A 22,353-nucleotide genomic window follows, 5' to 3' on the forward strand; every position below is an offset into this window, starting at 1 on the left:
GCAGAGGTAGAGAGAGAGAGATGGCAGAGGTAGAGAGAGAGAGAGATGGCAGAGGTAGAGAGAGAGAGAGATGGCAGAGGAGAGAGAGAGAGAGATGGCAGAGGTAGAGAGAGAGAGAGATGGCAGAGGTAGAGAGAGAGAGAGAGATGGCAGAGGTAGAGAGAGAGAGAGATGGCAGAGGTAGAGAGAGAGAGAGATGGCAGAGGTAGAGAGAGAGAGAGATGGCAGAGGTAGAGAGAGAGAGAGATGGCAGAGGTGGCAGAGAGAGAGAGCAGAGAGAGATGGCAGAGGAGAGAGAGAGAGAGATGGCAGAGGTAGAGAGAGAGAGAGATGGCAGAGGTAGAGAGAGAGAGAGATGGCAGAGGTAGAGAGAGAGAGAGATGGCAGAGGTAGAGAGAGAGAGATGGCAGAGGTAGAGAGAGAGAGAGATGGCAGAGGTAGAGAGAGAGAGAGATGGCAGAGGTAGAGAGAGAGGAGAGGCAGAGGTAGAGAGAGAGAGATGGCAGAGGTAGAGAGAGAGATGGCAGAGGTAGAGAGAGAGAGAGATGGCAGAGGTAGAGAGAGAGATGGCAGAGGTAGAGAGAGAGATGGCAGAGGTAGAGAGAGAGATGGCAGAGGTAGAGAGAGAGAGAGATGGCAGAGGTGGCAGAGGTAGAGAGAGAGAGAGATGGCAGAGGTAGAGAGAGAGAGAGAGATGGCAGAGGAGAGAGAGAGAGATGGCAGAGTAGAGAGAGAGAGAGATGGCAGAGGTAGAGAGAGAGATGGCAGAGGTAGAGAGAGAGAGAGATGGCAGAGGTAGAGAGAGAGAGAGATGGCAGATGGGTAGAGAGAGAGAGATGGCAGAGGTAGAGAGAGAGATGGCAGAGGCAGAGAGAGAGAGAGAGAGAGATGGCAGAGGTAGAGAGAGAGAGAGAGAGAGATGGCAGAGGTAGAGAGAGAGATGGAGAGATGGCAGAGGTAGAGAGATGGCAGAGGAGAGAGAGAGATGGCAGAGGTGGCAGAGAGAGAGAGATGGCAGAGGTAGAGAGATGGCAGAGAGAGAGATGGCAGAGGAGAGAGATGGCAGAGGTAGAGAGAGAGATGGCAGAGGTAGAGAGATGGCAGAGGTAGAGAGTAGATGGCAGAGGAGAGAGATGGCAGAGGTAGAGAGATGGCAGATGGCAGAGGTAGAGAGAGAGAGATGGCAGAGGTAGAGAGAGAGAGATATGGCAGAGGTAGAGAGAGAGAGAGAGATGGCAGAGGTAGAGAGAGAGAGAGATATGGCAGAGGTAGAGAGAGATGGAGATATGGCAGAGGTAGAGAGAGAGAGATGGCAGATGGCAGTGGAGAGGTAGAGAGAGAGAGATATGGCAGAGGTAGAGAGAGAGAGAGAGAGATAGAGAGAGAGAGAGATGGCAGAGGTAGAGAGAGCAGAGGTAGAGAGATGGCAGATGGCAGAGGTAGAGAGAGAGAGATATGGCAGAGGTAGAGAGGTGGCAGAGAGAGAGAGAGATGGCAGAGGAGAGAGAGAGAGAGATGGCAGAGGTAGAGAGAGAGAGAGATGGCAGAGGTAGAGAGGCAGAGGTGAGCAGAGGTAGAGAGGTAGAGAGAGAGAGAGATGGCAGAGGTAGAGAGAGAGAGAGGCAGAGGTAGAGAGATGGCAGAGGTAGAGAGCAGATGGCAGAGGTAGAGAGAGATGGCAGAGGTAGAGAGATGGCAGAGGTAGAGAGAGAGAGATGGCAGAGGTAGAGAGAGAGATGGCAGAGGTAGAGAGAGAGAGATGGCAGAGGTAGAGAGAGAGAGAGATGGCAGAGGTAGAGAGAGAGAGAGATAGAGCAGAGGTAGAGAGAGAGCGAGAGATGGCAGAGGTAGAGAGAGAGAGATATGGCAGAGAGAGAGAGAGAGCAGAGGTAGAGATATGGCAGAGGTGGCAGAGAGAGAGAGAGAGATATGGCAGAGGTAGAGAGAGAGCGAGATATGGCAGAGGTAGAGAGAGAGAGATGGCAGAGGTAGAGAGAGAGAGATGGCAGAGGTAGAGAGAGAGATGGCAGAGGTAGAGAGAGAGCGAGATGGCAGAGGTAGAGAGAGGTAGATGGCAGAGAGAGAGAGAGCATGCAGAGAGAGAGAGAGAGGAGAGAGATGGCAGAGGTAGAGAGAGAGAGGAGAGAGATGGCAGAGGTAGAGAGAGAGAGAGATGGCAGAGGTAGAGAGAGAGAGAGAGATGGCAGAGGAGAGAGAGAGAGCAGAGATATGGCAGAGGTAGAGAGAGAGATGGCAGAGGTAGAGGAGAGAGAGATGGCAGAGGTAGAGGTAGAGAGGAGAGAGAGATGGCAGAGGTAGAGAGAGAGATGGCAGAGGTAGAGAGAGATGGCAGAGGTAGAGAGAGATCAGAGGAGAGAGAGAGATGGCAGAGGTAGAGAGAGAGAGAGATGGCAGAGGTAGAGAGAGAGAGAGAGATGGCAGAGGCAGAGAGAGAGAGAGAGAGATGGCAGAGGTAGAGAGAGAGAGAGGTAGAGAGAGAGAGAGAGATGGCAGAGGTAGAGAGAGATGGCAGAGGTAGAGAGAGAGAGAGATATGGCAGAGGTAGAGAGAGAGAGATATGGCAGAGGTAGAGAGAGAGAGATGGCAGAGGGTAGAGAGAGATGGCAGAGGTAGAGAGAGAGAGATATGGCAGAGGTAGAGAGAGAGAGATATGGCAGAGGTAGAGAGAGAGAGAGATATGGCAGAGGTAGAGAGAGAGAGCAGAGTAGAGAGATATGGCAGAGTAGAGAGAGAGATGGCAGAGAGAGAGAGAGATATGGCAGAGGTAGAGAGAGAGAGAGATGGCAGAGGTAGAGAGAGAGCAGAGGTAGAGAGAGAGCAGAGGTAGAGAGATGGCAGGCAGAGAGAGAGAGAGATGGCAGAGAGAGAGAGAGCAGAGGTAGAGAGAGAGAGATGGCAGAGAGAGAGAGATATGAGAGAGAGAGGTAGGCAGAGGAGAGAGAGAGATATGGCAGAGGTAGAGAGAGAGAGAGATATGGCAGAGGTAGAGAGAGAGAGATATGGCAGTAGAGAGAGAGAGTAGCAGAGGTAGAGAGAGATATGGCAGAGGTAGAGAGAGAGAGATATGGCAGAGGTAGAGAGAGAGAGATATGGCAGAGGTAGAGAGAGAGAGAGATATGGCAGAGGTAGAGAGAGAGAGATATGGCAGAGGTAGAGAGAGAGAGATATGGCAGAGGTAGAGAGAGAGAGATATGGCAGAGGTAGAGAGAGAGAGATATGGCAGAGGTAGAGAGAGAGATATGGCAGAGGTAGAGAGAGAGATATGGCAGAGGTAGAGAGAGAGAGATATGGCAGAGGTAGAGAGAGAGATATGGCAGAGGTAGAGAGAGAGAGATGGCAGAGGTAGAGAGAGAGAGAGATGGCAGAGGCAGAGAGAGAGAGAGATGGCAGAGGTAGAGAGAGAGAGAGATGGAGGTAGAGAGGAGAGAGAGAGAGAGAGAGAGAGATGGCAGAGGTAGAGAGAGAGATATGGCAGAGGTAGAGAGAGAGAGAGATGGCAGAGGTAGAGAGAGAGAGATATGGCAGAGGAGAGAGAGAGAGAGAGATGGCAGAGGATAGAGAGAGAGAGAGATGCAGAGGTAGAGAGAGAGAGCAGATGGCAGAGAGAGAGAGATGTCAGAGGTAGAGAGAGAGAGATGTCAGAGGTAGAGAGAGAGAGATGTCAGAGGTAGAGAGAGAGAGAGATGTCAGAGGTAGAGAGAGAGAGAGAGATGTCAGAGGTAGAGAGAGAGAGAGAGATGGCAGAGGTAGAGAGAGAGAGAGAGATGGCAGAGGTAGAGAGAGAGAGAGATGGCAGAGGTAGAGAGAGAGAGATGGCAGAGGTAGAGAGAGAGAGAGATGGCAGATAGAGATGGCAGAGGTAGAGAGAGAGATGGCAGAGAGAGAGAGAGAGATGGCAGAGGTAGAGAGAGAGAGAGATGGCAGAGGTAGAGAGAGAGAGAGATGGCAGAGGTAGAGAGAGAGAGAGATGGCAGAGGTAGAGAGAGAGATGGCAGAGAGAGAGAGATGGCAGAGAGAGAGAGATGGCAGAGAGAGAGAGAGATGGCAGAGGTAGAGAGATGGCAGAGGTAGAGAGAGATGGCAGAGTAGAGAGAGATGGCAGAGAGGAGAGAGAGAGATATGGCAGAGTAGAGAGAGATGGCAGAGAGGTAGAGAGAGAGAGAGAGAGAGATGGCAGAGGTAGAGAGATGGCAGAGGAGAGAGATGGCAGAGGTAGAGAGATGGCAGAGGTAGAGAGATGGCAGAGGTAGAGAGATGGCAGAGGTAGAGAGATGGCAGAGGTAGAGAGATGGCAGAGGTAGAGAGATGGCAGAGGTAGAGAGATGGCAGAGGAGAGAGAGATGGCAGAGGTAGAGAGATGGCAGAGGTAGAGAGAGAGAGAGATGGCAGAGGTAGAGAGATGGCAGAGGTAGAGAGATGGCAGAGGTAGAGAGATGGCAGAGGTAGAGAGAGAGAGAGAGATGGAGAGAGAGAGAGATGGCAGAGGTAGAGAGATGGCAGAGGAGAGAGATGGCAGAGGTAGAGAGATGGCAGAGGAGAGATGGCAGAGAGAGATGGCAGAGGTAGAGAGAGAGAGAGAGACATATGGCAGAGGTAGAGAGAGAGAGATATGGCAGAGGTAGAGAGAGAGAGATATGGCAGAGGTAGAGAGAGAGAGAGATATGGCAGAGGTAGAGAGAGAGAGAGATATGGCAGAGGTAGAGAGAGAGAGAGATATGGCAGAGAGAGAGAGAGATATGGCAGAGAGAGAGAGAGAGATGGTAGAGAGAGAGAGAGATGGCAGAGAGAGAGAGAGAGATATGGCAGAGGTAGAGAGAGAGAGATGGTAGAGAGAGAGAGATATGGCAGAGAGAGAGAGAGAGATATGGCAGATGGTAGAGAGAGAGAGAGATATGGTAGAGAGAGAGAGAGATATGGCAGAGAGAGAGAGAGATATGGCAGAGAGAGAGAGAGATATGGCAGAGAGAGAGAGAGATATGGCAGAGAGAGAGAGAGATATGGCAGAGAGAGAGAGAGATATGGCAGAGAGAGAGAGATGGCAGAGAGATATGGCAGAGGTAGAGAGAGAGATGGCAGAGAGAGAGAGAGAGAGATATGGCAGAGGTAGAGAGAGAGAGATATGGCAGAGGTAGAGAGAGAGAGAGAGATATGGCAGAGGTAGAGAGAGAGAGAGAGATATGGCAGAGGTAGAGAGAGAGAGAGAGATATGGCAGAGGTAGAGAGAGAGAGAGAGATATGGCAGAGGTAGAGAGAGAGAGATGGTAGAGGTAGAGAGAGAGAGAGATATGGCAGAGGTAGAGAGAGATATGGCAGAGGTAGAGAGAGAGAGATATGGCAGAGGTAGAGAGAGAGCGGGAATGCTGGGAATTCAGCAAGCCAGAGTGAGTGGAGAGAAAATAGCGGTGCAGGTCGGTGGGGAGATTATAGCTAGAGAAGGGGGGTTGGGGGAGAGATGGTACTGTAACTATAGAGAAGGGGGGATTGGGAGGGATGGTAATGTCGAATAAATATACCACGGCTAAGGGCTTATTGCTTAATAGAGAAGGGGGTTGGGGGAGATGGTACTGTAACTGTAGAGAAGGGGGGTTTTGGGAGAGATGGTACTGTAACTATAGAGAAGGGGGGATTGGGAGGGATGGTAATGTCGAATAAATATACCACGGCTAAGGGCTTATTGCTTAATAGAGAAGGGGGTTGGGGGAGATGGTACTGTAACTGTAGAGAAGGGGGGTTGGGAGAGATGGTACTGTAACTGTAGAGAGGGGGGATTGGGAGGGATGGTAATGTTGAATAAATATACCACGGCTAAGGGCTTATTGCTTAATAGAGAGGGGGGTGGTAATGTTGAATAAATATACCACGGCTAAGGGCTTATTGCTTAATAGAGAAGGGGGGTTGGGGGAGATGGTACTGTAACTAGAGAAGGGGGGTTGGGGAGATGGTACTGTAACTGTAGAGAGGGGGGGATTGGGAGGGATGGTAATGTTGAATAAATATACCACGGCTAAGGGCTTATTGCTTAATAGAGAAGGGGGGTTGGGGGAGATGGTACTGTAACTGTAGAGAAGGGGGGTTGGGAGAGATGGTAACTGTAACTGTACTGTAAGAGAGGGGGGATTGGGAGGGATGGTAATGTTGAATAAATATACCACGGCTAAGGGCTTATTGCTTAATAGAGAAGGGGGGGATGTAATGTTGAATAAATATACCACGGCTAAGGGCTTATTGCTTAATAGAGAAGGGGGGGGGGGGTGGTAATGTTGAATAAATATACCACGGCTAAGGGCTTATTGCTTAATAGAGAAGGGGGGGGGGGTGGTACTGTAACTGTACAGAGTGTGCTGTGGACGTCAGCTTAGATCCACCGGACAGGGAGGACAGCCATGCAGTGTTACCCACAGTTTCTGCTTCTGCAGTGACAAGAACAATAACAGCTAGTCTCCTTGCTGGCCACGATGACATGCTCATTTGAGTCCATGATTTCCTCAGCTGGAGTTTAAATCACCACTTTCTTCCTCGTTTCCTTATTTGTCCATTCACCATCTCTAGTCCAATAAGGGTACCCCTCATCCTCAAATACTGTAGCGTTGATTCATTGACCCAGCAATGTATTGTGTGGCTGTTTTATTTTTTTAATTTTTTTATCCATGCGCCTTGGCTGCTTCCCAAAATGTATGCCTTTATCCCTACATGGGCCCTGGTCAAAAGTAGTGCACTATATAGGGTATGCTGTGCCATTTGTGAAATAGACTATGCCAATGACCCATTGGCCACGTTGGTCATTACTATTAGCTGCCTGACTCTAATAGCTGAGCCGATAATTTAATGTTGAATGCATACAGAACACAGAATACAGAACACAGAATACAGAACACAGAATACAGAACACAGAACATTAGACAACAGTCTGACATGTTTAAAGAGACGTTCCATACAGAGGTCATAACATTGACGTGCAGTGTTCTGGATGGATGCACTGCAGCAATGGTTGCCTGTGCTTACATGAACAGACATTAGCATATGTAAGACTGTATGATACAAGCACAATTGACTCCAGTCTTACATGCACACAAGGGTTAAAAATAGTGGACTAAATCAAATCAAATCACTAGCTAAGGAAAAGGCAGACACATCTTCAGTTTACTGTCGCACATTGTCTGGTTAGACGGAGTAACAATTAGGTCCCCGGGGGAAGGGAAGCTGTAGCCTCGCCCTGCAGCAAATGGCTTCGTGAACATCTTTACCTGAAGACTACAAAGGGAATGTCAATTTACCCAGAATACCCTGGCTTCCATTAGTGATTAACCCATCGCCTCGCCTCATTGGCTCTCCCAGGATTTGTCCCACATGGATCTCTATTCTCAGCATAGTGTACTACAACTGACCACTACCTCACCAAAAGGGAATATATAACATATGGGTGATTCGAGCCATGAATGCTGATTGGCTGTCAGCCATGGTATAATGGACCATATACCACGAGTATGACACAACATTTATTTGTACTGCTTTAATTACGTTGCTAACCAGTTTATAATAGCAATAAGGCACCTCTGGGTTTTGTGGTATATGGCCAATAAACCATGGCTAAGGGCTGTGACCAGGCATTCTGCGAGGCATCGTGCATAAGAACAGCCCTTAGCCGTGGTATATTGGCCTTATACCTTATTGCTTAAATATAAGGCCCTCAAATTCAACTCTTGACCTGGAAGCCAGTTCCACTGCGTTGTTTTCTTGTTCTCCTCTAATCAGGGACTGGTTTAGACCTGGGACACCAAGTGGGTGCCATTTTAATTTGAACAGAAAACCATTTTAACAGAAAACCAGGAGGCTGTAGCAATGTTCCCTCTAAGCTGCGCACAGCTCCGCCAGGACTGCTGGGCAGAAGAAATACCAGCCTGCGCAGAGAAGCATGAGACTTAACTTTCTAGAGTTTTCCACGTGAGTTAACACTATCAACGTTTCTCTTTACTATGGGAATTGTGATCGAATCAACGCAATATTCAATGCAACATACCGAAACAAACCTAACTATGCAAGAGATTTTGTTGTAGGCAGAACGCATCTGAGTAGGATTCTATTGCATTGACATGCACGACTCAGGCCCATACTATACATAGACCGGTGTGCCATAACCAATCAGAGCTAAAGTATCCCTATATGCAAATAGACCATTGCCTTATATGGATCTGTGCCATTCACTTTGAACTGGACTGTGTTTACAGCATGTGCGGTCGTGAGTAGCGAAAGCTTCATGTAGCCACCTGAACACATTTGTTCATATTCTTTGCTAGTCAGTGAGTTATTAGCCCAGTTAGACCTAATCAGCAATGGAGGAGTGATTTACTTCCTACAAGAGCACAAAACGTGTGCATTTCTAGCCATCTTTAAAAAGCGAGTCAGGTAAAGAGCCTTTTTTTCTTTTTTCTTAAATGGACAGGCTAAGCTAAGTAGCCAATAGGCAGAGGGGGACATCATTTGATTCTCTGTAATAGTGGTATGGAGATAATAATGTGGTTTCTTACATCAAACACCACAACATTTCCAGTCACCTCCTTGTCTGAAGGACAAGTGGATGAACAGGTTAATGTCAAGCCCTGCATGTTTTTGTCAGACTCATGGAATGTAGGCCTACATTGAACACCACACATTGGCTGCTACTGTAGGCTGAATGATAGAACAGCTATTTCCATGTTAAAATGTTATGGGATGTAATTTCTCCATTGTTTTTGATGGTAGGCCACGCCACTCTGGTAGGCCTTAATTATGATCAAATAACAACAGTGGCCTACTTGAACCCTGTTAAAACTAACTTAAAGCAGGTACAGCCTCAGTGTTCACGGTAAACGCGTGCTGGAAGTTCAACAGAAATTTCACAACGTTCAAGTATTGCGCTCAGCAGGCCTGAAATTTGCTCAGTGCCCGTAAACATTTAGAGTGAACATCGGGCTCCGGACCTCGTAGTGTAAGAGTTCAGTACCCCTAATATAGGGAATGGGATGGCATTTGGGATACAGCCACTCAGTGATGTGTTGAGAGGCAGGACATTCTTTGGACAATCGTTTTCAAGGTCCAATTGAATCAAGTTGAGGGATCTGTGTAATAAGCAGCACAAAAGTCTATCTAACATTTATTGTGAGGGAATGACTCTACACCGGTTTCTTTTATTGATAACAGCGGCTTTGTTTCAATGTTTGTTGTTGTAATGTACTATTCAAGGTCCCTTTTGTAGAAGGCTCTGAAATTATCAGCACACCAAGCAGTCGAACATGATTGTCTATAGAGAATTGTACTGGTATGTTGCTTGTGTAATGTACTGAAGTTATTCCTGGATGGTTTGGTAAGGATTTAGAGAAGGATGTTATCAGGTCCAGTTGATTGACGCTCCCTCTGCGATGGACAACATGACGAGCTCTCTGACACGATGAATTGTTTGTTTGTTATTAAGTGGCTGCTGCATTGTTGTGTAATGCCCAACTGGTGTCTGTAAGGGTGGTACTTGGTTTCTGTAAGGGTGGTACTTGGTTTCTGTAAGGGTGGTACTTGGTTTCTGTAAGGGTGGTACTTGGTTTCTGTAAGGGTGGTACTTGGTTTCTGTAAGGGTGGTACTTGGTTTCTGTAAGGGTGGTACTTGGTTTCTGTAAGGGTGGTACTTGGTTTCTGTAAGGGTGGTACTTGGTTTCTGTAAGGGTGGTACTTGGTTTCTGTAAGGGTGGTACTTGGTTTCTGTAAGGGTGGTACTTGGTTTCTGTAAGGGTGGTACTTGGTTTCTGTAAGGGTGGTACTTGGTTTCTGTAAGGGTGGTACTTGGTTTCTGTAAGGGTGGTACTTGGTTTCTGTAAGGGTGGTACTTGGTTTCTGTAAGGGTGGTACTTGGTTTCTGTAAGGGTGGTACTTGGTTTCTGTAAGGGTGGTACTTGGTTTCTGTAAGGGTGGTACTTGGTTTCTGTGGTTTCTGTAAGGGTGGTACTTGGTTTCTGTAAGGGTGGTACTTGGTTTCTGTAAGGGTGGTACTTGGTTTCTGTAAGGGTGGTACTTGGTTTCTGTAAGGGTGGTACTTGGTTTCTGTAAGGGTGGTACTTGGTTTCTGTAAGGGTGGTACTTGGTTTCTGTAAGGGTGGTATTTGGTTTCTGTAAGGGTGGTACTTGGTTTCTGTAAGGGTGGTACTTGGTTTCTGTAAGGGTGGTATTTGGTTTCTGTAAGGGTGGTACTTGGTTTCTGTAAGGGTGGTACTTGGTTTCTGTAAGGGTGGTACTTGGTTTCTGTAAGGGTGGTACTTGGTTTCTGTAAGGGTGGTATTTGGTTTCTGTAAGGGTGGTACTTGGTTTCTGTAAGGGTGGTACTTGGTTTCTGTAAGGGTGGTATTTGGTTTCTGTAAGGGTGGTACTTGGTTTCTGTAAGGGTGGTATTTGGTTTCTGTAAGGGTGGTACTTGGTTTCTGTAAGGGTGGTACTTGGTTTCTGTAAAAGGGTGGTACTTGGTTTCTGTAAGGGTGGTACTTGGTTTCTGTAAGGGTGGTACTTGGTTTCTGTAAGGGTGGTACTTGGTTTCTGTAAGGGTGGTATTTGGTTTCTGTAAGGGTGGTACTTGGTTTCTGTAAGGGTGGTACTTGGTTTCTGTAAGGGTGGTACTTGGTTTCTGTAAGGGTGGTACTTGGTTTCTGTAAGGGTGGTACTTGGTTTCTGTAAGGGTGGTACTTGGTTTCTGTAAGGGTGGTACTTGGTTTCTGTAAGGGTGGTACTTGGTTTCTGTAAGGGTGGTACTTGGTTTCTGTAAGGGTGGTACTTGGTTTCTGTAAGGGTGGTACTTGGTTTCTGTAACTTGGGTGGTACTTGGTTTCTGTAAGGGTGGTACTTGGTGTCTGTAAGGGTGGTACTTGGTTTCTGTAAGGGTGGTACTTGGTTTCTGTAAGGGTGGTACTTGGTTTTGGTTTCTGTAAGGGTGGTATTTGGTTTCTGTAAAGGGTGGTACTTGGTTTCTGTAAGGGTGGTACTTGGTTTCTGTAAGGGTGGTACTTGGTTTCTGTAAGGGTGGTACTTGGTTTCTGTAAGGGTGGTACTTGGTGTCTGTAAGGGTGGTACTTGGTGTCTGTAAGGGTGGTACTTGGTTTCTGTAAGGGTGGTACTTGGTTTCTGTAAGGGTGGTACTTGGTTTCTGTAAGGGTGGTACTTGGTTTCTGTAAGGGTGGTACTTGGTTTCTGTAGGGTGGTACTTGGTTTCTGTAAGGGTGGTACTTGGTGTCTGTAAGGGTGGTACTTGGTTTGGTTTCTGTAAGGGTGCTATTTGGTTTCTGTAAGGGTGGTACTTGGTTTCTGTAAGGGTGGTACTTGGTTTCTGTAAGGGTGGTATTTGGTTTCTGTAAGGGTGGTACTTGGTTTCTGTAAGGGTGGTATTTGGTGTCTGTAAGGGTGGTACTTGGTTTCTGTAAGGGTGGTACTTGGTTTCTGTAAGGGTGGTACTTGGTTTCTGTAAGGGTGGTACTTGGTGTCTGTAAGGGTGGTACTTGGTTTCTGTAAGGGTGGTACTTGGTTTCTGTAAGGGTGGTATTTGGTGTCTGTAAGGGTGGTATTTGGTTTCTGTAAGGGTGGTATTTGGTGTCTGTAAGGGTGGTACTTGGTTTCTGTAAGGGTGGTACTTGGTTTCTGTAAGGGTGGTACTTGGTTTCTGTAAGGGTGGTACTTGGTTTCTGTAAGGGTGGTACTTGGTGTCTGTAAGGGTGGTATTTTTGGTTTCTGTAAGGGTGGTACTTGGTTTGTAAGGGTGGTACTTGGTTTCTGTAAGGGTGGTACTTGGTTTCTGTAAGGGTGGTACTTGGTTTCTGTAAGGGTGGTACTTGGTTTCTGTAAGGGTGGTACTTGGTTTCTGTAAGGGTGGTACTTGGTTTCTGTAAGGGTGGTACTTGGTTTCTGTAAGGGTGGTACTTGGTTTCTGTAAGGGTGGTACTTGGTTTCTGTAAGGGTGGTACTTGGTTTCTGTAAGGGTGGTACTTGGTTTCTGTAAGGGTGGTACTTGGTTTCTGTAAGGGTGGTGTTTCTGTAAGGGTGGTACTTGGTTTCTGTAAGGGTGGTACTTGGTTTCTGTAAGGGTGGTACTTGGTTTCTGTAAGGGTGGTACTTGGTTTCTGTAAGGGTGGTACTTGGTTTCTGTAAGGGTGGTACTTGGGGTGGTACTTGGTTTCTGTAAGGGTGGTACTTGGTGTCTGTAAGGGTGGTACTTGGTGTCTGTAAGGGTGGTACTTGGTTTCTGTAAGGGTGGTACTTGGTTTCTGTAAGGGTGGTACTTGGTTTCTGTAAGGGTGGTACTTGGTTTCTGTAAGGGTGCTATTTGGTTTCTGTAAGGGTGGTACTTGGTTTCTGTAAGGGTGGTACTTGGTTTCTGTAAGGGTGGTACTTGGTTTCTGTAAGGGTGGTACTTGGTTTCTGTAAGGGTGGTACTTGGTTTCTGTAAGGGTGGTACTTGGTTTCTGTAAGGGTGGTATTTGGTTTCTGTAAGGGTGGTATTTGGTTTCTGTAAGGGTGGTACTTGGTTTCTGTAAGGGTGGTACTTGGTTTCTGTAAGGGTGGTACTTGGTTTCTGTAAGGGTGGTACTTGGTTTCTGTAAGGGTGGTACTTGGTTTCTGTAAGGGTGGTACTTGGTTTCTGTAAGGGTGGTACTTGGTTTCTGTAAGGGTGGTACTTGGTTTCTGTAAGGGTGGTATTTGGTTTCTGTAAGGGTGGTACTTGACTTGGTTTCTGTAAGGGTGGTACTTGGTTTCTGTAAGGGTGGTATTTGGTTTCTGTATGGGTGGTACTTGGTTTCTGTAAGGGTGGTACTTGGTTTCTGTAAGGTTGTACTTGGTTTCTGTAAGGGTGGTATTTGGTTTCTGTATGGGTGGTATTTGGTTTCTGTATGGGTGGTATTTGGTTTCTGTAAGGGTGGTATTTGTTTTCTGTAAGGGTGGTACTTGTGTTCTGTAAGGGTGATACTTGGTTTCGGCTGGTGTTGCTGCAGGTCAGTAGGATCGACAGTCACAGCCAGGGAGTCAGACAGACAGGTCAGTGACCTCTCCACAGGTCAGCAAACAGTCACTTCTGTTTATCTGTTCTAAGAGGGTCTCTGTCTCTTCTTGGATTCATTCACGCAAATCACTGTACCTGTCTAGCTGTCTGTTCATGTGCCCTGTGAGACAGTCAGTTCCGGGAATGATTGTCTTGTTCGTGTGTCTGTCTGTCTGTTTGTGTGTAGTGTATGGATTTGTAGGAAGTGAGAGGAGGTGGATGAGGAAATGAGGTGTGATGGTCTAAGAGGGTCTCTGTCTCTTCATGGAGAGACAAATACCCTGTCAAGAAGGCCTCGTCCTTGGTGGTTTGATCCTGTTGGCCTCGTCCTTGGTTGTCTGTGCCTGGTGGATTCCAGCGGGTTGGTCGATCCTGATGGCCTCGTCCTTGGTTGTCTGAGCCTGGTGGATTCCAGCGGGTTGGTCGATCCTGGTGGATTCCAGCGGGTTGGTCGATCCTGGTGGCCTCGTCCTTGGTTGTCTGAGCCTGGTGGATTCCAGCGGGTTGGTCGATCCTGGTGGATTCCAGCGGGTTGGTCGATCCTGGTGGCCTCCCTGGTTGTCTGAGCCTGCTGGATTCCAGCGGGTTGGTCGATCCTGGTGGATTCCAGCGGGATGGTCGATCCTGGTGGATTCCAGCGGGTTGGTCGATCCTGGTGGCCTCGTCCTTGGTTGTCTGAGCCTGGTGGATTCCAGGGGGTTGGTCGATCCTGGTGGATTCCAGCGGGTTGGTCGATCCTGGTGGCCTCGTCCTTGGTTGTCTGAGCCTGGTGGATTCCAGCGGGTTGGTCGATCCTGGTGGCCTCGTCCTTGGTTGTCTGAGCCTGGTGGATTCCAGCGGGTTGGTCGATCCTGGTGGATTCCAGCGGGTTGGTCGATCCTGGTGGCCTCGTCCTTGGTTGTCTGAGCCTGCTGGATTCCAGCGGGTTGGTCGATCCTGGTGGATTCCAGCGGGATGGTCGATCCTGGTGGATTCCAGCGGGTTGGTCGATCCTGGTGGCCTCGTCCTTGGTTGTCTGAGCCTGGTGGATTCCAGGGGGTTGGTCGATCCTGGTGGATTCCAGCGGGTTGGTCGATCCTGGTGGCCTCGTCCTTGGTTGTCTGTGCCTGGTGGATTCCAGCGGGTTGGTCGATCCTGGTGGCCTCGTCCTTGGTTGTCTGAGCCTGGTGGATTCCAGCGGGTTGGTCGATCCTGGTGGATTCCAGCGGGTTGGTCGATCCTGGTGGCCTCGTCCTTGGTTGTCTGAGCCTGGTGGATTCCAGCGGGATGGTCGATCCTGGTGGATTCCAGCGGGTTGGTCGATCCTGATGGCCTCGTCCTTGGTTGTCTGAGCCTGGTGGATTCCAGCAGGTGGGTCGATCCTGGTGGCCTCGTCCTCGGTTGTCTGAGCCTGGTGGATTCCAGCGGGTTGGTCGATCCTGGTGGATTCCAGCAGGTGGGTCGATGTTGACAAGTTGAAAGCCACCACTGCAGGTGTGTGAGTCATCAGGAACAAGTGGGGTCAGCAGGATCAGTCAGGCCAACATTAGACACGCGCACACACACGCACTCCTGATGGGTCAGAGGGTTCCTTACCTCTCAGTCAATGTTCTCCAATGACTGCAGGCAGCACAGCCCGTACTGACAGGTGGCAGTCAGGTGTGAGGCATTGATGTATTGTCTGGACTGAAGGCGGAGGTTTACCATGGGAAAATCATGCTTCACTCCTCCTGATAGGTCAAGCCGTGGCATCAAGCCTCTATCAGGCAGCTGCATCAAGACAAGCTATCGGTTGCATCCCAAATCACCCCCTATTCCTCTATGGGCCCTGGACAAAAGTAGTGCTCTATATATATTTTATTTTACCTTTATTTAACTAGGCAAGTCAGTTAAGAACAAATTCTTATTTTCAATGATGGCCTAGGAACAGTGGGTTAACTGCCTGTTCAGGGGCAGAACGACAGATTTGTACCTTATCAGCTCGGGGGTTTGAACTTGCAACCTTTCGGTTACTAGTCCAACGCTCTAACCACTAGGCTACCCTGCCGCCCCATATATACGGAATAGGGTGCTATTTGCGATGCGGCCCTTAGGTTTGTTGACCAGAGTGTGGAAACAGCTTTTTCTAACAGAGATACCAGTCAGCCATGACACCAGTGTTTCTTTCCAGGCTGCCTCACAAATGGCATCTTATACCCTAATAGTCCCAGGGAATAGGGTGCGATTTAGGGCTCCAAAGGCAGGTCTCTGAATAAATGCCCCCACTACCACCAGCAGCAACAAGTGAGAGACTGAATCAGCCTGTTAAGAGAGAAGGCGAGAAACTGTTCTGGACACAGATTGAGAAATGGAGCATTGAAAGAAAAGAGTGAAACATGTTGGAGAGAGATGGGGAGGGAGAGAGATGGGGAGGGAGAGAGATGGGGAGGGAGAGAGATGGGGAGGGAGAGAGATGGGGAGGGAGAGAGATGGGGAGGGAGAGAGATGGGGAGGGAGGGAGATGGGGAGGGAGAGAGATGAGGAGGGAGAGAGATGAGGAGGGAGAGAGATGAGGAGGGAGAGAGAGAGATGGGGAGGAGGGAGAGAGAGAGATGGGGAGGGGGAGGGGAGAGAGAGATGGGGAGGAGGGAGAGAGGGGATGGGGAGGGAGAGAGGGGATGGGGAGGGAGAAAGGTGTTGTACTGTAATTTTTTGGGTCACGTGCCAAATACAACAGGTTACCTCACAGTGAAATGCTTACTTACAAGCCCCTAACAAACAGTGCAGTTAAAAAAAATACAAATAAGAATAAGAAAATACAAGTAACAAGTAGTTAAAGAGCAGCAGTAAAATAACAATAGCGAGACTATATACAGGGGGTACCGGTACAGAGTCAATATACAGGGGCACCGGTTAGTCGCGGTAATTGAGGTAATATTTACATGTAGGTAGAGTTATTAAAGTGACTATGCATAGATAATAACAGAGAATAGCAGCTGTGTAAAAGGGGGGCAATGCAAATAGCCTCGGTAACCATTTGATTAGATGTTCAGGAGTCTTATGGCTTGGGGGTAGAAGCTGTTTAGAAGCCCCTTGGACCTAGACTTGGCTCTCCGGTAGCGCTTGCCGTGCGGTAGCAGAGAGAGAACAGTCTATGATTAGGGTGGCTGGAGTCTTTGACAATTTTTATGGCCTTCCTCTGACACCACCTGGTATAGAGGTCCTGGATGGCAGGAAGCTTGGCCCCAGTGATGTACTGGGCTGTATGCACTACCCTCTGTAGTGGCTTGCGGTTGGAGGCCGAGCAATTGCCATACCAGGCAGTGATGCAACCAGTCAGGATGCTCTCGATGGTGCAGCTGTAGAACCTTTTGAGGATCTGAGCACCCATGCCAAGTCTTTTCAGTCTCGTGAGCGGGAATAGGTTTTGTTGTGCCCTCATCACGACTGTCTTAGTGTGCTTGGACCATGTTAGTTTGTTGGTGATGTGGACACCAAGGAACTTGAAGCTCTCAACCTGCTCCACTGTAGCCCCGTCGATGAGAATGGGGCCGTGCTCGGTTCTCCTTTTCCTGTAGTCCACAATCATCTCCTTTGTCTTGATCATGTTGAGGGAGAGGTTATTCTGGCACCACACGGCCAGGCTTCTGACCTCCTCCCTATAGGCTGTCTCGTCGTTGTCGGTGATCAGGCCTACCGCTGTTGTGTCATCGGCAAACCTAATGATGGTGTTTGAGTCGTGCCTGGCCGTGCAGTCATGAGTGAACAGGAAGTACAGGAGGGGACTGAGCACGCACCCCTGAGGGGACCACGTGTTGAGGATCAGCATGGCGGATGTATCATTACCTACCCTTACCACCTGGGGGCGGCCCGTCAGGAAGTCCAGGATCCAGTTGCAGAGGGAGGTGTTTAGTCCCAGGCTCCTTAGCTTATTGATGAGCTTTGAGGGCACTATGGTGTTGAACGCTGAGCTGTAGTTAATGAATTGCATTCTCACGTAGGTGTTCCTTTTGTCCAGGTGGGAAAGGGCGGTGTGGAGTGCAATAGAGATCGCATCATCTTTGGATCTGTTTTGCGCGGTATGCAAATTGGAGTGGGTCTAGGGTTTCTGGGATAATGGTGTTGATGTGAGCCATGACCAGTCCACATCACCAACAAACTAACATGGTCCAAGCACACTAAGACAGTCGTGATGAGGGCACAACAAAACCTATTCCCGCTCACGAGACTGAAAAGATTTGTTATGGGTGCTCAGATCCTCAATGGTGGTATGCTTAAAACATGTTGGTATTACAGACACGGACAGAGAGAGGTCAGTGAAGACACTTGCCATTTGGTCAGCGCATGCTCGCAGAACACGTCCTGGTAATCCGTCTGGCCCATCGGCATTGTGAATGTTGACCTGTTTAAAGGTCTTACTCACATCGGCTACGGAGAGTGTGGTCTCACAGACGTCTGGAACAGCTGGTGCTCTCATGCATGGTTCAGTGTTATTTGCCTCGAAGCGAGCATAGTAAAGTAGTTTAGCTCGTCTGGTAGGCTCGTGACACTGGGCAGCTCTCAGCTGTGCTTCCCTTTGTGGTCTGTAATGGTTTGCAAGCCCTGCCACATCTGACGAGCGTCGAAGCCGGTGTAGTACAATTCAATCTTAGTCCTGTATTGACACTTTGCCTGTTTGATGGTTCGTCGAAGGGCATAGTGGAATTTCTTTTAAGCTTCAAGGGTTAGAGTTCTGCTCCTCGAAAGCGGCAGCTGTAGCTCAGTGCATATGTTGCCTGTAATCCTTGACTTCTGGTTGGGATATGTACGTACGGTCACTGTGGGGACGACATCATCGATGCAGTTATTGATGAAGCCAATGACTGATGTGGTGTACTCCTCAATGCTGTGCTTGCAAAACAGTCCTGTAGCTTAGCATCTGCTTCATCTGACCACTTTTTTATTGACCGAGTCTTTGGTGCTTCCTGCTTTAATTTTTGCTTGTAAGCAGGAATCAGGATAGGATTATTTGCCAAATGGAGGGCAAGGGAGAGCTTTGTACGTGTCTCTGTGTGTGGAGTAAAGGTGGTCTAGAGTTTTTTTCCCCCTCTGGTTGAACATTTAACATGCTGATAGAAATGTAGTAAAACGGATTTAAGTTTCCCTGCATTAAAGTCCCCGGCCACTAGGAGCGCCGCCTCTGGATGAGTGTTTTCCTGTTTGCTTATGGCGGAATACAGCTCATTGAGTGCAATCTTCGTGCCAGCAGCGGTCTGTGGTGGTATGTAGACAGCTAGAAAGATATAGATGAAAACCTGCCGGTCGATAGTGTGGTCTACAAGCAAAACCTTGAGACTTCCTTAGACATCGTACACCAGCTGTTGTTTACAAATATACATAGTCCATCACCCCTTGACTTACCAGACACCGCTGTTCTATCCTGCCGATACGGCTTATAACCAGCCAGCTGTATGTTGATAATGTCGTCGTTCAGCCACGACTCCGTGAAGTATAATATATTACAGTTTTTAATGTCCCGTTGGTAGTTCAATCTTCCTCGTAGGTCGCCAATTTTATTTTCCATTTGCACGTTAGCTAGAAGAACGGAAGACGGGGGGGGGGCGTCTATTCGATCGCCTACGAATTCTCAAAAGGCAGCCCGACCTCTGTCCTCTTTTTCTCCATCGTCTCTTCACACAAATGACGGAGATTTGGGCCTGTTCCCGGGAAAGCAGAATGTCGTTCACATCGGGGTCGTTTAAGGGAAAAAAAGGCTTTTGCCAGTTGGTGGTGAGTAATCACTGTTCTGATGTCTACAAGTTATTTTTGGTTATAAGAGACAGTAGCAGCAATATTATGTACAAAAGAAGTAAAAATAAATAAATGACAAACAACGCAAAAAGCACGTAAAACGTCAGCCATCTTCTCCGGTGCCGTCTCTGACGGGCTGAGGAGGAGGCATATGAGTAAGGGGGAGGGGGGGGGGGGGGGGTGATGCTGGATGAGAGAGGGTTGGATGACGGGTGGGGAGTAGAGGGTGGTTGACTGCCTGCTGGCAGTGACATCATCCTGTTGCGTAACATGAGGGCCGTCTCTTCGTTTAGCCGCTGCTGCCATGGGAAGAAAGGGTGAGGCAAGGTGGTTTCTGAGCTTTGACTGTCTGGGGATTTCTAAGCTGCCTGTAACTCTCACTTACTGACTTCACTCCCTTATCGCCAGCCATCTCTCCTCCTTCTCCACATCCTTCTCCTCCTCTCTTTCTGGAGGCATTTGGGAGAAAAAGTGTGTGTGTGTGTGAGCTCACACAGTGTGTGTGTGTGTGTGACTACAAATTCTGCGTAGGAACTGCTGGGCTGTGACTCAGTGCTCCTCAAGTGTGTGTGTGTGTGTGATTTTACATAAGTATGTGTGTTGGTGCGTCCGTACTTGTGTGTGCGTGCCATGACTAACGGCGACTGACTCCAACAACACACTCACTACTGAGATCCGTCTGTAACCAGTCACACAGACAGACTGAGGGTTGGCTGCTGGAGCACAAGCCTGCAGAGAGAGTAACATGGTGATCCCAGGTAGCAGCAGGTCACCTGAACCACACAGCACAGCCATCAACAGCCAGGCTGCAGTACACAATGTTCAGCAGTCACTCTACTGAGACTTCCAGCAGTGTGTGCAATGCGCAAGTTCCCCTGTGTCTGTTTCTTTTTCAGTGTATTTCTGAGCGTGTTCTGTGTCTATTTCAGTACCCCTCTGTGCGTTAGCAACACTCATTAGTCCCTGTGCGTTAGCAACACTCATTAGTCCCTGTGCGTTAGCAACACTCATTAGTCCCCGTGCGGTAGCAACACTCATTAGTTCCCGTGCGTTAGCAACACTCATTAGTCCCCGTGCGTTAGCAACACTCATTAGTCCTCGTGCGGTAGCAACACTCATTAGTCCTCGTGCGGTAGCAACACTCATTAGTCCTCGTGCGGTAGCAACACTCATTGGTCCCTGTGCGTTAGCAACACTCATTAGTCCCTGTGCGTTAGCAACACTCATTAGTCCCCGTGCGCTAGCAACACTCATTAGTCCCTGTGTGTTAGCAACACTCATTAGTCCCCGTGTGTTAGCAACACTCATTAGTCCCCGTGCGTTAGCAACACTCATTAGTCCCCGTGCGTTAGCAACACTCATTAGTCCCCGTGCGTTAGCAACACTCATTAGTCCCCGTGTGTTAGCAACACTCATTAGTCCCCGTGTGTTAGCAACACTCATTAGTCCCCGTCCGTTAGCTACACTCATTAGTCCCCGTCCGTTAGCTACACTCATTAGTCCCTGTGTGTTAGCAACACTCATTAGTCCCCGTGTGTTAGCAACACTCATTAGTCCCTGTGTGTTAGTAACACTCATTAGTCCCCGTGTGTTAGCAACACTCATTAGTCCCCGTGTGTTAGCAACACTCATTAGTCCCTGTGTGTTAGCAACACTCATTAGTCCCTGTGTGTTAGCAACACTCATTAGTCCCCGTGTGTTAGCAACACTCATTAGTCCCCGTGTGTTAGCAACACTCATTAGTCCCTGTGTGTTAGCAACACTCATTAGTCCCCGTGTGTTAGCAACACTCATTAGTCCCTGTGTGTTAGCAACACTCATTAGTCCCCGTGTGTTAGCAACACTCATTAGCCCCCGTGTGTTAGCAACACTCATTAGTCCCCGTGCGTTAGCAACACTCATTAGTCCCTGTGCGTTAGCAACACTCATTAGTCCCTGTGTGTTAGCAACACTCATTAGTCCCTGTGTGTTAGCAACACTCATTAGTCCCCGTGTGTTAGCAACACTCATTAGTCCCTGTGTTAGCAACACTCATTAGTCCCTGTGTGTTAGCAACACTCATTAGTCCCCGTGTGTTAGCAACACTCATTAGTCCCTGTGTGTTAGCAACACTCATTAGTCCCCGTGCGTTAGCAACACTCATTAGTCCCTGTGTGTTAGCAACACTCATTAGTCCCTGTGTGTTAGCAACACTCATTAGTCCCCGTGTGTTAGCAACACTCATTAGTCCCCGTGTGTTAGCAACACTCATTAGTCCCTGTGTGTTAGCAACACTCATTAGTACCCGTGTGTTAGCAACACTCATTAGTCCCCGTGCGTTAGCAACACTCATTAGTCCCTGTGTGTTAGCAACACTCATTAGTACCCGTGCGTTAGCAACACTCATTAGTACCCGTGTGTTAGCAACACTCATTAGTCCCTGTGTGTTAGCAACACTCATTAGTACCCGTGTGTTAGCAACACTCATTAGTACCCGTGTGTTAGCAACACTCATTAGTACCCGTGTGTTAGCAACACTCATTAGTACCCGTGTGTTAGCAACACTCATTAGTACCCGTGTGTTAGCAACACTCATTAGTACCCGTGTGTTAGCAACACTCATTAGTCCCCGTGTGTTAGCAACACTCATTAGTACCCGTGTGTTAGCAACACTCATTAGTCCCCGTGTGTTAGCAACACTCATTAGTACCCGTGTGTTAGCAACACTCATTAGTACCCGTGTGTTAGCAACACTCATTAGTACCCGTGTGTGTATGTTTGAACTTTTATCGTCCTCGTTTGCTAGTGAACTGAGAGCTTGTTGTGCAGTAGCAGATTGTATCAATTCACAGGACAGATCAATGTGTATTTATAGTTGCTGTGGTGGCGTGGGAGGTTGCTGCTCATCACAAGTGGGTTAGTGGCTAATCTGCTGTTGACTGTGTGTGTGTGTGTGTGTCCCTCCCCACACATGAATAGGAATTAGTCATCAGAGCTTCTTTAGCCCCTGCATCCTGCTTTGTTTTGGATTTGAGAAAAAAAAAACGAATGTTGCTCTGGTAGGAGAAGTCGGCACAGTGGCAGTCAGGGTTTTCCCTGATTTCAGAACAGGGGTTAAAAAGAACAGTGAGGAAAGAGCGGGCAGGAAAGCAATGACAGAAAGAGAAGGGAAGTGGGACTTCTAGCTGGTGCTCAAGCAGAAGGAGAGGCAGTCAAAAGTGAGAACCGAAAGCTACGACTCAACTCTTATCTCAACTCACTCTGTGGAGGTTTGAGTGAGAGAATTCACAGACAGACAGACAAACAGACAGACAGTTGGCCAGACGCCCTCTCTGCGTTCCACTCCGCTGTGGCGTTTCATGAGTTGAGGAGAGGGCAGGAAAGAATGTCAGACAGTTATTGGTCGAGGAGGAGAGTGTCTGGCTGACTTCCTGAGAGGGTAATGTCAGGTGTTCCTCAGTAAACTACATGTTATCTGACTCTGAGGAGAGAAGACACACAGAGACTTCAGAACAGATTCCGACCACAGAACACTTTTCTGCCATTTGCGAAGGTATTGTGATGTG

General features: G+C 48.4%; 1 protein-coding gene across 4 annotated transcripts in view; it reads left to right on the forward strand.

The window, feature by feature from the left end:
* LOC115125921 (zinc finger protein 40-like) overlaps positions 1 to 22,353 on the forward strand; it is a 178,220-nt gene that overhangs the window by 41,964 nt on the left and 113,903 nt on the right. For 2 of the 4 annotated variants that reach the window (XM_065018027.1, XM_065018028.1), the window contains exon 1: positions 21,892 to 22,340. The exons of 1 other annotated variant lie outside the window; for it this stretch is intronic. In XM_065018027.1, the coding sequence (XP_064874099.1) occupies positions 22,256 to 22,340 (85 nt within the window). In that variant the 5' untranslated portion in view covers positions 21,892 to 22,255. Of the gene's footprint in view, positions 1 to 21,878; positions 22,341 to 22,353 lie in introns of those variants that run through there. One more of the 4 variants, XM_065018030.1, reaches the window with a different exon arrangement.

The sequence above is a fragment of the Oncorhynchus nerka genome, linkage group LG4 (assembly GCF_034236695.1).
Source record: "Oncorhynchus nerka isolate Pitt River linkage group LG4, Oner_Uvic_2.0, whole genome shotgun sequence".
NCBI classification, from domain to species: domain Eukaryota; kingdom Metazoa; phylum Chordata; class Actinopteri; order Salmoniformes; family Salmonidae; genus Oncorhynchus; species Oncorhynchus nerka.